Source organism: Chaetodon auriga, chromosome 22 (genome assembly GCF_051107435.1).
Source record: "Chaetodon auriga isolate fChaAug3 chromosome 22, fChaAug3.hap1, whole genome shotgun sequence".
NCBI classification, from domain to species: domain Eukaryota; kingdom Metazoa; phylum Chordata; class Actinopteri; order Chaetodontiformes; family Chaetodontidae; genus Chaetodon; species Chaetodon auriga.
Genome location: NC_135095.1, coordinates 18,395,911 through 18,411,624, shown reverse-complemented (window position 1 = coordinate 18,411,624; position 15,714 = coordinate 18,395,911). Strand labels below are relative to the sequence as shown.

Below are 15,714 nucleotides of genomic sequence, written 5' to 3'. Positions count from 1 at the left end.
AGCCTGTTGTCTTAATGATGGGTCGAATCTCATGAAATCTGAACACACATTCATGGTGGTGTTGATCTCCGGACATGTCTTCTAGTGCCATCATCAGATCGGAATTTTAAATACCTGCAAAACATTCCCATCAGCCTCAGCTGCACTGTCAATGTAGTGCTGATTAGCAAAATATTAGCATTCTGCTAAAGTCAGATGATGAACTTGGTAAACATTAAACCTGCTTAACGTCAGCACGTTAGCATCTTCACTGTGAGCATGCTAATGTTAGCATTTAGCTCAAAGCACCGCTGTGCCTCAGTACAGCCTCACAGAGCGTTAGCATGACTTTTCGAGAGATGAAAAGATGAACGTTAGTCCAGGTCTACATCAGGATGCAAACACAGGTCTCCTGCATGAACGTCAGCTACGTGTCCTCCACCACCCAGACCTCCACCTGCACGACTTCCTGCGTCCATAACGAGTGGTAGCATCAATAGAAGCCGTGAGTCGTCCGGTACAGCAGGAGCCTACTTTCAAGGAGTGCACAGTTCTTATTCATGCTGGTCCTAAAGGACCAAGGAAAGGACAGTTTGACAGAGACCCAAATCGAAATTAGACCTGATCCACAATGCTGTTGATCTGAAAAGAGCCAAACAGAGACACAAACGGAGAGCTGATGTTTTGAGTCAATCAATAACCCCCCAGGCTGAGCCTCTTTTTGTCAGTTGAATCGTTGTACTTTGTTTACTGTAGAAAGAACGAAGCAGGAGGCAACTGAGTCATGATTAACGACAAAACTAACTGCGGTGAAAAGAGAGACGGCACGGTGCCTTTGTTGTCATTGTTGGCTGGCTGAATAGTTCTGGAAGCCTCCTCCGGCATCAGATTAGGAGGGTCCATCCGTTTCTGTGGCTGTCAGGAATCAGGCGTTCACGAACACTTCAGGACGTGATTGGCCAGCTGTGCGGGGGTGAGAAGGTCGGCTGGGCTCTCTTCAACACTACGAACGTCCTGGAGCGGAGATAAAACCACACTGCACACTGAATCTCATTTGGATCCAGCTCAACTCAGGTCCCAGATCAGGTTTTGGTAAGTAGGGATCAGAGGGACCCGTGAGGACCCACCACAGGCCAGCTGACGCTCAGTGGACCCTGGTGGTCCGAAGATCCCTCAGCTGGGAATCCACAAATCCACATCGCTCAAGTATTTTAAAGCAGAAAGTCAGTGAAACAATTGCGTTTCTACAGATTCAAGATGTGAATCCAGTTGATTTACTGTCGGCAGCCAATCAAATCACTCCAATCTCCGACTTGGTACAAACGTGAGGAATGTGTGAAACGATGAGTTTCGTTAAGGGGCGATAGAGCTCATCATGGAGGACGTCTGCCTCTGACCGTCGTCACGGTCTGACAGAGGCCGAGTCGGCGCGGGCGGAAGGTGCAGCGGCCTCGGGAGGACGCCGTCTTTAATTACCTGACCGAGCTCGCGCCGCCCCGTCGTCCACTTTACGTGTTTTATCGCTCAGGTGGAGCGATTTTCCAAATTCAGAGTGACATTGAGACGGACAGACGGACGGAGCAGATGGTGGAGCGACATGTTTACAGTCAGAATGGGAGTTTGATGCAGAGGAAGAGCTGAGTGGGAGGCAGAGATATTTCAGGAGAAAGACAGAGCTTTAGGACATAAAACATCCTCTACAGACTGTTAAAACACACACACACACACTCACTCACACACACTCTGTGTTAGTTAATGGGATCAGAGCCATCTGGAGGTTTCCAGAGACTCTGCTCCCTCATTTTCTATTCTGCAGAGAAAAACTCACATTATCACTGTTATTTTTATTAGGAATAACAGCAGCGGCTGCAGAAGTAAAAGTGATAAAACAGTAACAGTAGCAGCGCTGTAGTGGAAGCAGACACTTAATGTTTTACATGATAAATAACCTGGAAGCAGCTCAGACATCATGTTATCAGGTTAAACACACTCTCAGTCGGAAATACACACAATCCAACACACACAGGCTTCGGCAGATGTCGTCTCAGAAGGACTTGAACGCCACAGTCAGCAGTAATGTGGAAGTTAGCCAGTGTGTGTGTGTGTGTGTGTGTGTGTGTGTGTGTGTGTGTGTGTGTGTGTGTGTGTGTGTTTTGAGGCTTGCTCTTAAGTGGAGCATCTCTAAAATGATTTCCCAGGTCGGTGAATGATGTAATTGTCCCTGCATCACTCACCCTGCGCACACACACACACACACACACACACACACACACACACACACACACACACACACACACACACACACTCACTCACTCACTCACACACTCACACACACTCACAGGGTTGAGTGTATAATTTTTGCTGCCAGCTGAGTTCACTGTATTGTGATGAAAGTTTTTAGTTTTGGTTTACTGACAATTTAGGTCAAGTACACACACACACACACACACACACACACACAGTGTGGAGGAAAGTTCACCTTGTTGCTGTACTGATGATTCAGGTCAGTAACCAGCTGGGACAGCACTGGTTTCCTGTAGTAACTCCAGTTCTCTGCTCCTCATCGAACTCCATCTCAGCTTTTGTTCACAGTTACTTGACAAATTAAGAGTTTTGCATAAAAAACACATGAAAACGTAGAGCTGGAACGATTATTTTGATTGATAGAAAATCAATTGGCACCTATATTAATTATCAATAAACATTTCATGGTTCAAGCTTCTCAAACGTGAAGATTTGCTGCTTTTACTTTTCATTATTTTAAGGATGATTTTTAATGATGCAAACATGATAAATATCAAGCACAACTGAGACAGAAGTGTAATAATGATCATAAACTTTATTTGTGTTTCACCTTTCATGGCTCAAAGTGGTTTACAACAAAGACATCACCAAGTGAGCGCCTCACATAAAACGACAGAATGGACATAAAAACAGATAAAAAATGAATAAAATAAGACGGAGAATAAAACCCACCTGATGATGAGAACAAGGATGAAAATGAAAGAAAGGCAATGCATGAAACCACATAGAAAAATAAAATACAGGTAAAAATGCTTAGAATCTAAAATGCAGCATTTTAAAAGACGTGCATAAGAAAAGCACAAAAGTTTCAGATTATTGTCAATAAAAGACAATGAACTTCATTCAAAGTCGGAAAGTATTCCAACACAGTATATTCAGAAGAGCCAATTAGGGTTATTGAGACTTAGTGGAGTCCCCGTCGGTGGGAAAGTGTCTCTAAGTGTGTCTTTGTCCCTGCGTTTTATGGCCAGACTCCACTGGATGAGTGAAGGGATGTTTTAATGGAGCTCCCTGATGGAATAAGAATTTCTGGCTTAGCATCCAGAGAGAGTCCTGGTTAATCCTGCGGACGTGTCTGATCAGGTTTTTAGTCTTATTACCTGTCCTGGTCCACCGTCACACCGTCTGTCTCCGTCACAGACGTCAAATCAGATCCCCGATGACACTCCCTCTGTGTCTTTGTAGGATTCCTCCCAACATCAGAGACATAGTGTACTGCACCGGGGTCAGCCTGATGGACGAGGACGTGTGGGAGTTCATCTGGATGAAGTTTCACTCGTCCAGCGCCGTCTCCGAGAAGAAGATCCTGCTGGAGGCTCTGACCTGCTCGGACAACATCTTCCTCCTCAACAGGTACAAACGTCGTGTCGTAAGAACAGGATGACGGATGTTTTCACCGTGCAGCGAAACAAAAGGACAAAGAGATGCTCCATCTTTTTTAAACTGCTTGATTTGAAAACTCCAATAATCAATATCATCGATCGATTGTTTGTCTGTTACTGTTCTGGTTCACTCTCATCGCATTGAGCAGGAGGTGGAGGCCAAAAACAGAGCTAAAAACCAGGTGACACAAACACGACTCAGCATTAATGATCATGTTGCTCCGTAACTGCTGGTTGTGGAAATAAACTGACTGAACAGATGTTGATGATGTCACTGTTGTGTTGATAACTTGGGTCTGCTGCCCCCAAGTGGCCAAAAATGTCAGTTACTACAGATTTAAAGAGTAACTTCATGCTAAATCTGTTTTACTCTCTACAAACCAGCAGCCGTGGCTCCAAACGCTCATTTTTTGACGCCTCATGTCTGTCTCATCATCAAGCTGTTAAAGTCTGATTTTGCCAAATTTTAACTGATAAATTATCACAAGTTGCTGCTGGGAAAGTTCTAGCAAACGGCTTCCTGTTTCAGACACGAAGCAACACGATCATTCATTTGTTTTTGTGCCACCTGGTGAACGCAGGACCACGATTCACTCCTTCTAGCTCCATTTTTGGCCTCCATATATCGTCATTGTTTCCTTCTGTTGTTCCCTGTTTTCTGGTGCGTTTGTGGCGTCGAACGTAACACGTTAACAGAAAGGCAAACTCGTCCAATGGCAGCAGGAAAGCTAATGTTTATCCGTGTTTAAAAAACCTGCTTACTGTGGCGTTCAGGTGGTAGAAGAGCGTGTCTGCTGCTGAGCGCTGGCCGGTCGTGTACAGTGACTTCATCAGAAAACTGCTGCTGCTGCAGATTAATGAGAGCCGTGAGACTCAACCCAAACAGTAAAGTAGGAGGTTGTAAAAGGAAACAAATGCACTGACAGACACTAAAACACAGGCAGAGCTGAGGGGAGCTGCAGGGGATGATCCTCTGCGGGTTCGTCAACACGAGCGACCGCTCGCACGTTCACGCCAGCAGAGATCCGTCAAGCTTAAACGCTTGACATGACGGTCATGAGGTCGAACATGTGACGAGAACACGGCTTTCATTAAAAGCTAAAGATGTTTTTTTTATCTGCGGGTTTCGAAGCTGCAGGTTGATTTTCGTGGCGCCTGAAAGAGAAACAGGCTGCAAACTGAATGAAGGCTGCAGAGAAAATGTGCCCGAGGCTGTACATGTACATAAATCTGGCCTTGTCTAAGTGTGTGTGTGTGTGTGTGTGTGTGTGTGTGTGTGTGTGTGTGTGTGCGTGTGTGCGTGTGTGTTTAACAGCAGAGTACTTTATCAGGAGCTAACTGCTGCTATCTCTTGTTGAGAAAAATAGCATGGATGGATCTCACACACACTCTAAACTGTACAGTGAGACAGATCGGTGCAGTGTGTGTGTGTGTGTGTGTGTGTGTGTGTGTGTGTGTGTGTGTGAAGTATTGATTTTCCAGCCGCAGTAAACTGTTCTGCAATCAGAGAGGTAGTACTGCATGTTCTGATAGCACCTATCTCACACACACACACACACACACACACACACACACACACACACTCTCTCTCCCTCTCTCTCTAAGGCACGCACAAAAAAATCAAAAACCACAGCACAGAAACACACTGATTGGTCACACAGGAAATGGTTTCAGCACAGAGGGATTGTGGGAAAAGAGAGAGAAAATTGATTTGGGGGTTTAATGAAAAGACAGCAGCTACAAACAACCAGCGAGCATGCGCGCACACACACACACACACACACACACACACACACACACACACACACACACACACACACTCTCTCTGAAAGGACAGACAAATGGAAACAGAAAGTGGGAGAAGATGAAGGGAAACTCTGATCACAATGTTTGATGAGCGAACATCATTTTTGTGGTGAAACTCTGTTTGTGTTGTTCAGTCTCACATCTTCAGAAACACTTTAGAAACTTGGATTACTGTGTTTACGCCTCTGAATTATCGGGACTCCGCAAACAAACACTTTCTGTAATTCCCTCCATCAAAGTGTCTCCGTTTCAGAGGAGCGACTCGTGTCTGACAGCTCTGCCCTCCAGCTGAGCCGCGAACACTAAAACTACAAAACGTCGGTTTCCAGCAGACAGCCTGACCTTTCTGTCAGTTTTACATGCACAGATATGCAGCCTGTTTGTGTGTTTAGCACTTTAATACCAGGACGTTCTGAGGACAAGAAAGAGCTGAAGAACAAAAACGTCTCACCCGACCGACGCTTTAAAAAAGTTTGTTTTTTGCCTTTTTACTAACGCGTATTAATGTTTCCATTCATAGTTAATGTTGCATTTTTGATTGATGTTTTTTGGCTCGTTGGGCGAAAATATCAAAAAGATTGTTGCATGCTAACAAACATAGCATTGTAAGATTTGCTAGAATGCTGTGAAACATTAGCTAACGTTTCTCACTAATATTACCATGAATAAGAGGAGAGAGCTAAGATGCTAAGCTAAATTAAACTAAAGTGAAAAGGACTCAGGTTAATGTTTCAGCATGCTAATTATGTACAGATTATAAAATACTTAAGTTCATGCGCCATCAGCTAATGTTTTATGTTAGCATGCTAAAACATTTCAAGGCGCGCAGGCTAATGTTTTAGCATCCCATAAAGCAGCAGCTTATTGTTTGTTACATGCTAGCCAAAGTAAACCTTTTCAGATGTGACCCACAGGCTCATTTTTAGCATGCTAGCAAATATTACCATGCTAACATTTCTTTGGGAGAATCTTTAGCATGCTAATATGTGATAGCACACAGGACCGCCTCATTGCAGCTTTCAATGTGCAGTTTATAGTGAATTTAGTTTCTGTATTTTTCTGACCTTGTAATTCCCGTCATCACTCAGCTGGTCTGTCTCTCTGTGTCTCCCAGGTTACTGAACCTGTCTTTGACCTCTGACCTGGTCCCAGAACAGGACGTGATCGACGTCATCATCCACGTGGGCAGAAACCCTCAGGGTCGAAACCTCGCCTGGAAGTACTTCAGAGAAAAGTGGGACGTCCTCAACGCTCGGTGAGGGACGGAGCGTCCATCTGTCCGCCTGTCCTCTGTGTTTGACTGTAAAGACATTAATGAATTATTGTTTGTTAACGTGGACTCTCTCACTGTCTCTGTCCAGTTACGGTGAAGCCTTGTTCATGAATTCAAAGCTCATCGGGGGAGTCACCGAGTTTCTGAATACTGACAAAGAGCTCAATGAGGTGAGCGCGCACACACACGCACACACATAAACACACACACACACACACACACACACACACACACACACACACACACACACGCACACACATAAACACACACACACACACACACACACACACACACAAACACAGAAAGTGAAGATTACAGAGCGTTTTGTGTGCAGTGAATAACTGATTCCACTCAGAGTAACAGTACACAGAGTACACGGTTTGGTATGTTCGGTGTGCTTCATTTATTTGACCTTCAGCGCCTCATTGGCTGAAACTCTGCAGCAGTTCAGGAAGTCAAACGCTGAAATATTGTCTGTAAGAAAACATAAATAATGAATGACTTTATGATAATTCTCCTTTTTAAATCAGTTAAATCTGTAATTTTGTAAACTTTGGTGTGTTTTTTGACTCGCTGTTGACACGTTCTTTAAAAAGTCCACTTGTTGCTTCTCAAAGAAAAACTTCACATTGTTATAAATTCGTCCTTCGTTAAATAATCACTGCAAAGCCTTTTTAACTGACGTCGTTCAGACCTTTTAACTGCTCGTATCCTCCAATCTGTGATTTCACTGAAAGAAACGAATGAAGCTTCAGCGTGGGCTCGCTCTGCAGGGGCTCTCAATGCATCTGGACCCCAGTATGGAGGCTTTAGAGGCCGAGTCATCAGCAGAACCTCAAAGCCTTCAGATTAATGGCGGCGTCCAGAAATGTCTAAAGTCATCAGAGGGTTGAGTTCAGAGCCTGTTGCTGGTTGGTTGATGGTGTTGATTCTGGCTGTAATTCATTCTGCTTCACGGTTTTATGTTTTATTTAACTTGGTGGTTTTCATGAAACCCAAAGAAGAAGAAATGAGAAATATTATGAAAGCACAAGTTTGTTTTGAACGTTCACTTTCTCCACATAAAGGCTTGTGGGTAATGTGAGGATCTGTCTGCTCTTCTTCTTTTTGTGTGATGAAACCATTTTGTTTGCGGTCTCCCACTCCTGTTAAAACCAGGCTGAGTGTGGGCTTCAGCGTCTGTGCAGCCCCCGAACGCAGCCGCCACAAATTAAAATGGGAATACAAAAAAAGACGAGATGAAAAGAAAGATGAGCCTTTTTATTTTCCCTCCGCAAAGTGGAAAGAAAATAGGAACCGAAAGCGCCGGACGGAGGAGAAGAAGGCCGGAAAGGAAAGAGGGAGCAGATAGAGGAGAGGAAACAAAGCGAGGCATTAAAGGGAGCTGAGGGGATGGATTTTCTCCACCTCGCTCCAGTGAATATGTCAAACTCTGAACAACACGAAGTTTCCTGAAAAAATCAAATTAATTCTCTTCCTTCAAAGTTTCTCTTTCGACACAGAAGTTTTCCTTTCATACCTCACCTCTCACGCAGGAAAGCGCCCGTTTAATTACGTCCTTTAAGACAGAGTTTGGCTTTGATACGTCCGCGTGTGTGCTGGAAATTTTACCTCTAATTGTGAAGCTTTCAAAGAAAGTTTCTCTTGAATTACCAACCTTTTAAAGGACAGCTTAGCTTTAATAATTCACATTTTCATGCTGGAATGTTAGCGTTTAGCCGTCATTAAAAAGGAAAGTCTTCTCTTCACTAAAACATCAAGGAACCTTTAGAGATTGACCCGCCGGCTTTCTGTCCATCAGGTCTTTGAAATATGTGGCCAAAAGTATGTGGACGCTCCTTGTGCTGCCTCTGTATTCACATTTAATTTTCTTATCTGAACAATATTCTTAATGTTGCTTCACACAGAGGCACAGAGCTCTCAACCAGCAGGTAAATGATTTCATTTTGATGGCAGACAGGTCTAAATACTACGCTACCCATGAGCCTCAGCTGCCACCAGTCTGAGTGCGAATCAGCGTGAGCGAATTCAAAAAGCTGAAAACAGATTTTCGTATTGTGGGGTGTAATAAACCTTTCATCCTCTTGGGGGCAGCAGTGTTTCTGTCTTTCTTGTTTTCCTCAGGGTCACAGTGGAGTTCTGTTTTTCTAATTACTCTTCTATCATCTCCTCCTTCCTCCCATCATCTTCCCTTCTCCTTCCCTCTTCTTCCCGGCCTCTCTCGCCTCAGTTGAAGGAGTTCATCCAGTCCAGCGGCGTGGCGGCGGGACCTGCGTTACCGCGGGCGCTGGAGATCGTTGAGGGCAACGTGCGCTGGCACCGCCTCCACCGGCGGCAGTTCTACCAATGGCTGCGCAAACCTCCGAGCTCCACCCTCGGCTAACGCTGCACCAGCTGACTGGAGTGAAGCGACTGCAAACTGACTGCTAAGCTAAAGTTAATGCAGTGCTAGCTTACAGACGCAGTCAGAGAGAATGAAAAAAAAGACTGAATGAAGCGACAGACTGACTCGACTGGTTTTTCGGCTGTTTTGTCTTCTGGTTTTGCTCTTAAAGAAATGTGTTTTCAAACTTTTTATTTCAGATGGATTTTGTGTGGCTGATGTGATTAAACTGGTTTCTGCGCTGCCAAAAGTAAAGTTTAGCTAACAAAAGCTTTCAGCTAGCTAGCAGTCACTGATTCAGTAATTGTTAGCTAGCAGCTTGCCTCATCCAATATGTTACAGATATGATCAGAAAATTCTTGAAATTGTCAAAGTGAAATATGTTGTTTTCAGGAGCTTCACTGCAATCGACTTCATATATTATCAATCCAGAATTAAAGTTTGTTGAACCTTCCTGACATACATGAAATGCTGAATGTCAGACGTACGAAATGCAACCTGAGCTGCAGGTGTTTGGTCAGGTGACACAGATGTTAGACGCCGTCTCATCAGCTTCATCACGGCGAGGCGGCGAGCTCACCGGCAGCTTCTCGTGTCCGAGCTGAAGGTTTTCACAGGTCTGAAACTCAAACTTTGTCTAATTTGAACCTGAAACTGAGCTGAAATCAGCCAAAACAATCCAGAGAAAACCTCCAGACCAAAACGTTTCGCTCTTAAAGGAACAAGCACAGCGTCTGACACGCTGAAGACTCAGTCACATCTGTAATTTTCTGCGTTTTGATCGGCCGACTAAAGCTGAAGCTTGTGTTTTCTAACCCGTCGGCTCTAATCCAAATTCCTCAGTTACCAGAGACCCAGAACAGTTTAAATTGGACCTTCCCGTGTTGGCGACATTAAACCAGCTGACAGTAAAATCCAGATTTCCCAGCAGTCAGCAGCATGTCGATCACTGAACAGAGCTGTAATTAACACTACATGGACTCTATGTCCTCTGATCACAGCTCTCAGAGGACTCATTCAAACTCATTAACTCTGCGCAGCATTCAAACAGCTTCAGCCTGAGTTTAAAAAGCAGATTTGTTTTGTTTTTAGGATCAAAAACTACAGCAGTTTGGAAAATATCAGCGGGTTTGGAGGCTTCGCCGGGGCCCCGCTCAGAAATGCACTTTGAGTATAAAAGCTCGTAATAAAGAGGATGCCACATGTGGAGGAGTGACTGAAAGGTAGTGATGAACCAGCAGAGCCGGGAAACACATTAACAGGCACAAAGTGCTCTCACATAAAAGGCTTCTAACTGGTATTTTCTTCTTCTTCTTCTTCTGTTGTTGATTTTACTACTGAGAGAAACAAAAGAGAGAGAATAGCCCTTAAATTTCAAAGTGTAGGTCACATGATCCAGAGCATTAAGCTTTGAGCTCACTGTCCAACGTAGCTGTGTCAGAAATCACTCCCTTCTTTACTCAGTCGCTTCTCTTTTGGCCATTTAACGTGATTTCGTGTCTGATGGCGTCGGCCGTCAGCGTCGACGAAGCCTTGAATCATAGAATTTTTAGCCAAAACTCATTCTGTGAGATTCTGATTCATCGTCAGACACTACAAAGTACAAACTTTACATTTACAATTCAGACCGTGAAGTGACAGACAGCAGCAATTCGACACAGCCTAAACTCCACCTACCAGAAGTCTCTCAGCCAATGATCTTCCTCCTTATTTAGTGACCTTGTAAAACCTGACAGTAACTATTGAGTCATGTGACTATAAGACTGACAGACCGCCTCTCTGACTGACTGCACCCTTGGAGAGTAAAACTCTGACCAAATTAAAAAGCACAAAATAAGAAGTTGTTGGATGAAGCACATCGGCCTCGGCTGCTGGAAGGAAAGATATTTTTTTCAGCCAATCAGTGGTTAGCTTTTAGTCAGACCTTTTTCCCTTCCCCAGATTTATGAAGAAATGAGTGGATGTTAGTCAAATTTGGGCAAAGAAACGGCCAAAAACGACAACCGAGATCATCTGAGTGTCACTATATGCAGACGATGTGGCTTTTTAAATGAGACTGTTCACATGCGGACAAGACAAGTTCATCATCAGTGGACTGTTACAGTTTTGGTGACACGACTGGACGTAGTTTAGGAATTTACAGCGTGACAGATTCTGCAGCATGATGGATTCTGTGGCGTGATACCAGTCAGCAGGGCTGTGAACTTCACGGGGTGGTGGATTGATGAAACTCACGGCCTGGCGGACCTCGCGGGGCTTTGAACTTCACAAATCGATGGATTCTAACTGCGACGGGTTCTTCAACGGACAGCTTTGTTTGGAGCGTGGCGTTCTGTGACGAGGGATTCTGCGGTGTGATGGATTTCATGGCGAGGTGGAAATCACAGCTTGAGCTCTGCAGCGAGACGTACGATTAAGATGATCTCCTCAGTTTGACAGATGCGACGGCGCGATGGAGTCGACGGAGTATACGACACAAAGTGCTCTGTGACTGTGAGACAGAAGGTGTGACGACTCCACAGGTCAACACATTCGGATGGATTGTACAGCGTCGTGGACTCCACAGCTAAGAGTCCCACACGGTGGACTTTACAGACTGTGGAGGTCTTAAATGTAAATGTTACTGATGTTAAGAGTCTTGGAAATGATGAGCTGGACGTATGATTTTTTTTTGGGGGGGGGGGGGGGGGGTCAACTTGGAGACTTTAAAGAATATTGGAAAAGGACTTAAAGTGAATCCTGATGAAGCTCTGAAGGTCTGGTGCATTGAACCTCCGTCCTGCTGAACAGACTTTTTGAAGTTATTCCTCTTCTGTTAGATCCGGCTTTGATGTTAATAATTGAGCCATATATGAATTAATGGGCCTGCCTGCTTCTGTACACTGTGTGTCCAGTGATGTGTGTGCGTGTGTGCGCGAGTGAGTGCGCGATGAGGATGATGATGATGAAGATGAACAGCAGCACTGATGGCGATGATGACTGATGTGCCAGTCATGATGATTAAAATGGTAATTCAAATTATTGTGATTGTGATCAGGACTGAGGACGGTGACAGATTTAATGATGATGCTCCAGTCAGTAATTGTTGATGATGTGAAGAAGCTAATTAGTATTATTCTAATTATTCTGCTAATTACTCCGTGCATTTTGAACCTGTATTGTCCTGTCAGGGAAATTTGCTTTTCAGACATGAAGCACACAACAAATCTGCCCGTGTACAAACACTGTAAATCATACGAATATAATATTTAAAATTAACGTGTGGAATTTGAAGATGTTGAAGAAGAAAACGGCGTTCGTGACGGTTACGATCGTAACGGTGACGGTGAGGTAATGACGACGTGTGACCAAAATGTGACGGAAACAGGAAGTCGCAGAGCAGAGTTTAATCCCACTTCCTGTTTGCACTGCTGTGGTTTCCTGTGTTTTCTGATTGGATGATATTAAAGTGGTTAACCTTGAGTGTGATCCAGTCTGTTTCAATCCAGTGACGACTAATGACTTACCTCCACTGAGGTCTCTTTATTAAGACGGCGTCCATCGATGTGTTATTCCTCTGTGAAGTTTTCTTTTAATAATATTGTCAAGGTTTCAAGATTCAAAATAACTTTATTGTCATAATCTCTTACGAAACATCCTGGACCTTTAAACACAGCAGCAGTGATTAGAAGTAGTAGTTTGTCAGTGTCGCTGTCTGATGAGCGATGCTGATGGTTGCTGGTTGTGATGGAAACAGTGTGAACAGGTGTCCCATTTTTCCCCAAATACATCACGACAGATTGAAGCTGACAGCCAGTTTTCATTGTTTGACTCCAGGGAGGAAGAAGAAGAAGAAGAAGAGCGAACAGAGTGTCAGGATTCAAACCAACAACCTCCAGAGCTCCCTCTGTGTGTGTGTGTGTGTGTGTGTGTGTGTGTGTGTGTGTGTGTGTGTGTGTGTGTGTGAGACATCTCTCTAAACGTCATCCACAGTGATGAATGACTCCGCTGTTTTCCCGCGGCATCATGGGAAATCTCAGCGTGGATACACAGTGAGAGTTTACGCTGTGTGTTTGTGTGCAGGGAGATTAATGGGACTGAGAAAGGATGTGACAGAGAGAGAAACGAGCCGAGCCGACGATAGAGAGACGAACAGGAGCACTTCAGGCTCGTAGGAACGAAGGAGTCGGACAGTTTGCTCCACAGCTAATTGAATCTGTTGTTTTCTGCCGAGTTCATAACAGGAGCTCTCGGAGTTTTGGTGACGGAGTGCGTTTGACTGAGGCCGACAGGAAGAGCCGTCAGCTGTCTCTGGATTTGTGATTGGTCTCATTATGATTAACGTTCAACAGGTCGTTTGCAGTCACGTGACGTTAAATTCAGAAATCTGCAGAGGACGAGGTGGAGGAAAGTTCTCACTGTGCTTAGATATGAGAGGAAGGTACAAACAGAAACTCAGAACGTGTGCTGGGTGTGACCTTTACTTATGAAGAGCAGCGACTTTTCAGTCAATTTCTCACAGTTTTGACCTTATAAACAACAACTTCTGGTACTTTTGATCGATCTGAGCAAAATGTAACTGATGCAAAAGATCTGCATTAAGAGTGTGTGTTAAAATGTTTCCTGTGCAGAAAACCACTTCCTGCCCTCCATCTGCAAGTGACGTGACATCATCTGCAAACAGCCTATTGGTTGAGCTCCGAATTCACCTGTTTGCAGGTCACTTTTCTGTCCCCCATGAGCTGATCCATTGATCCATTGTTGATGACAGATCTCCTGACACTTTGTACAACTTGTCTTTTCTAACCTGACGGGGGCTTGTTGGGGGGGGGGGTCGATGCAGTCGATGCTGTTAACGCGTCTCCTCTGTGATTTTTACTCTGCTGTTGAACTGACAGTTATTTCATCGCTGTGGCCTCGCTGATCGCTGCACAGCGTCCATAACTCTCTTTCATAATTGTTGGTCATTTGTGTTTAATTGTCCGAGTTTTATCCTCTTCTCTGGTTAATTGTAGCGAGGCTCTGCAGAAGAAGGCCGCCGTATATTTAGAAGTGATCATCAGCACAGGCTGCAAAGTCCGTCTGTACAGGTGGAATTCATGTGGATCAGGACCGACGGATCGTTGGATTCACACTTCAGGTGTTCTTCAAATGAACGTTTCCTCAGAGCACGTTTTAACTGACTTAGGTTGTACTTTTATGTAGGTTAGTACATTTTTACACAAGTACTTTTACTTGAGTTTGATTTTATTTTATTGATCTTTAACGCAGCGTCCAAACTGTTCTGGAATCTGAAAAAAAAGATGAAAGAACGGAATGAAAGAGGAAAGAAGAAGCACGCTGAGAGGAGCCGGAGGAGGAAGAGGTAGTGTAGAAGTGAAGGAGGGAAGAAGGAGGATAGGAAGAGGAGAGGAACAATGAAGGAGAGAGGAAATGAGAGATTGGTGGAAGACAAGGAAAGGAGGAGGTAAAGAAACAAGGAAGGAAGCAAAGAGAGAAGAAGGGATGGAGGAGGCAAAGAAGAAAGTAAGAAAGAGGGAGGTGAAAGGAGAACAGAAAGAGGAAAGAAAGAAAGGTTGATAGAAAAGGAACAAAAAGAATGAAAAGAAGGAAGAGAAAAGGAGTAAAGACAAGCAGATAAGAAATGAAGAGAGGAATGATGGAAAAGACAAAATAGGAAAGAGAGGAAAGAAAGAGAGGAAGAGAAGAAAGAATGACAATGAGAAAAGATGGAAAAGACAAAATAAAAGAAAGAGACAAACAAGAAGAGGAAGAAACGGCAAAGAAAAGAGAAAAGAGGGAGGAGGAGAAAAGAAAGGAAAGAAAAGGAGCATAGAGATAAGAAAAAGGAGAGGAGGCCAGAAGGAAAGAAAGGAGGAATCGAAGAAAGAAGCAGGAGGAGGAGGAGGAGACGAAGGAGGAGGTGAAGGAGGAAACGAGTAGAAGAGAAAAACTGTGAGTTGTTATTATTCTAAATGTCTTCTGTCCGTTCAGAGGAATCTCATTTTAGATAACACACACACACACACACACACACACACACACACACACACACAGTTTAATGGAGGACAGAGAGAAAAAAACTAATTCATTTTCTGATAACAAGCATAATCCACGGGCGCCATGGTAACAGCTAGAGTAGAAATAATAAAAGTTCTTCATCACTGAGGAGCGTTCACGTTCGCTGCTCGTCGATGACGCCGATCGATCACCGTGAGATCGTGACGGCTGTTACCTGTCACATTGTTTATATGACGTACGTTCATGTCTGTATTTCACCAAAACACTAAAAAAATCCTCGTGTTGATCTTTTAGCTAAATTCATTAAATTCAAATTTAACTTCAAGTAAAAACAGTTGAACTAACGAGGCGATGATTTGTCGTCTTTGCTCCGTACCTCTTTCTGTTTTTCACACAGTCCACAGTCTCTCTCCTCACCCTCCACGTTGTGGTTTGATGCATCGTTAGCATAGAATTAGCAGTTCCAGCTGCTTGTTTGAGCCACGCTGTCCGGCCAGGTAAACACACCTGAGCTCAGGATTTGAGCGGTCGGTGTGACGTGGATGTGCCTGTGTGATTAAAAATCTGCTGCGACCTCTGACAGCAGT

At 44.1% G+C, this 15,714-nt stretch overlaps 1 protein-coding gene across 1 annotated transcript in view; it reads left to right on the top strand.

The window, feature by feature from the left end:
- LOC143314870 (thyrotropin-releasing hormone-degrading ectoenzyme-like) overlaps positions 1-12,589 on the top strand; it is a 131,450-nt gene extending 118,861 nt beyond the window's left edge. Inside the window, exons 17-20 of the mRNA XM_076722150.1 lie at positions 3,469-3,636; positions 6,586-6,726; positions 6,833-6,914; positions 8,975-12,589. Coding sequence (XP_076578265.1) covers positions 3,469-3,636; positions 6,586-6,726; positions 6,833-6,914; positions 8,975-9,127 — 544 coding nt within the window. The 3' untranslated portion in view covers positions 9,128-12,589. The remainder of the gene's footprint in view (positions 1-3,468; positions 3,637-6,585; positions 6,727-6,832; positions 6,915-8,974) is intronic.
- The last annotated feature ends 3,125 nt before the right edge of the window (positions 12,590-15,714 follow it).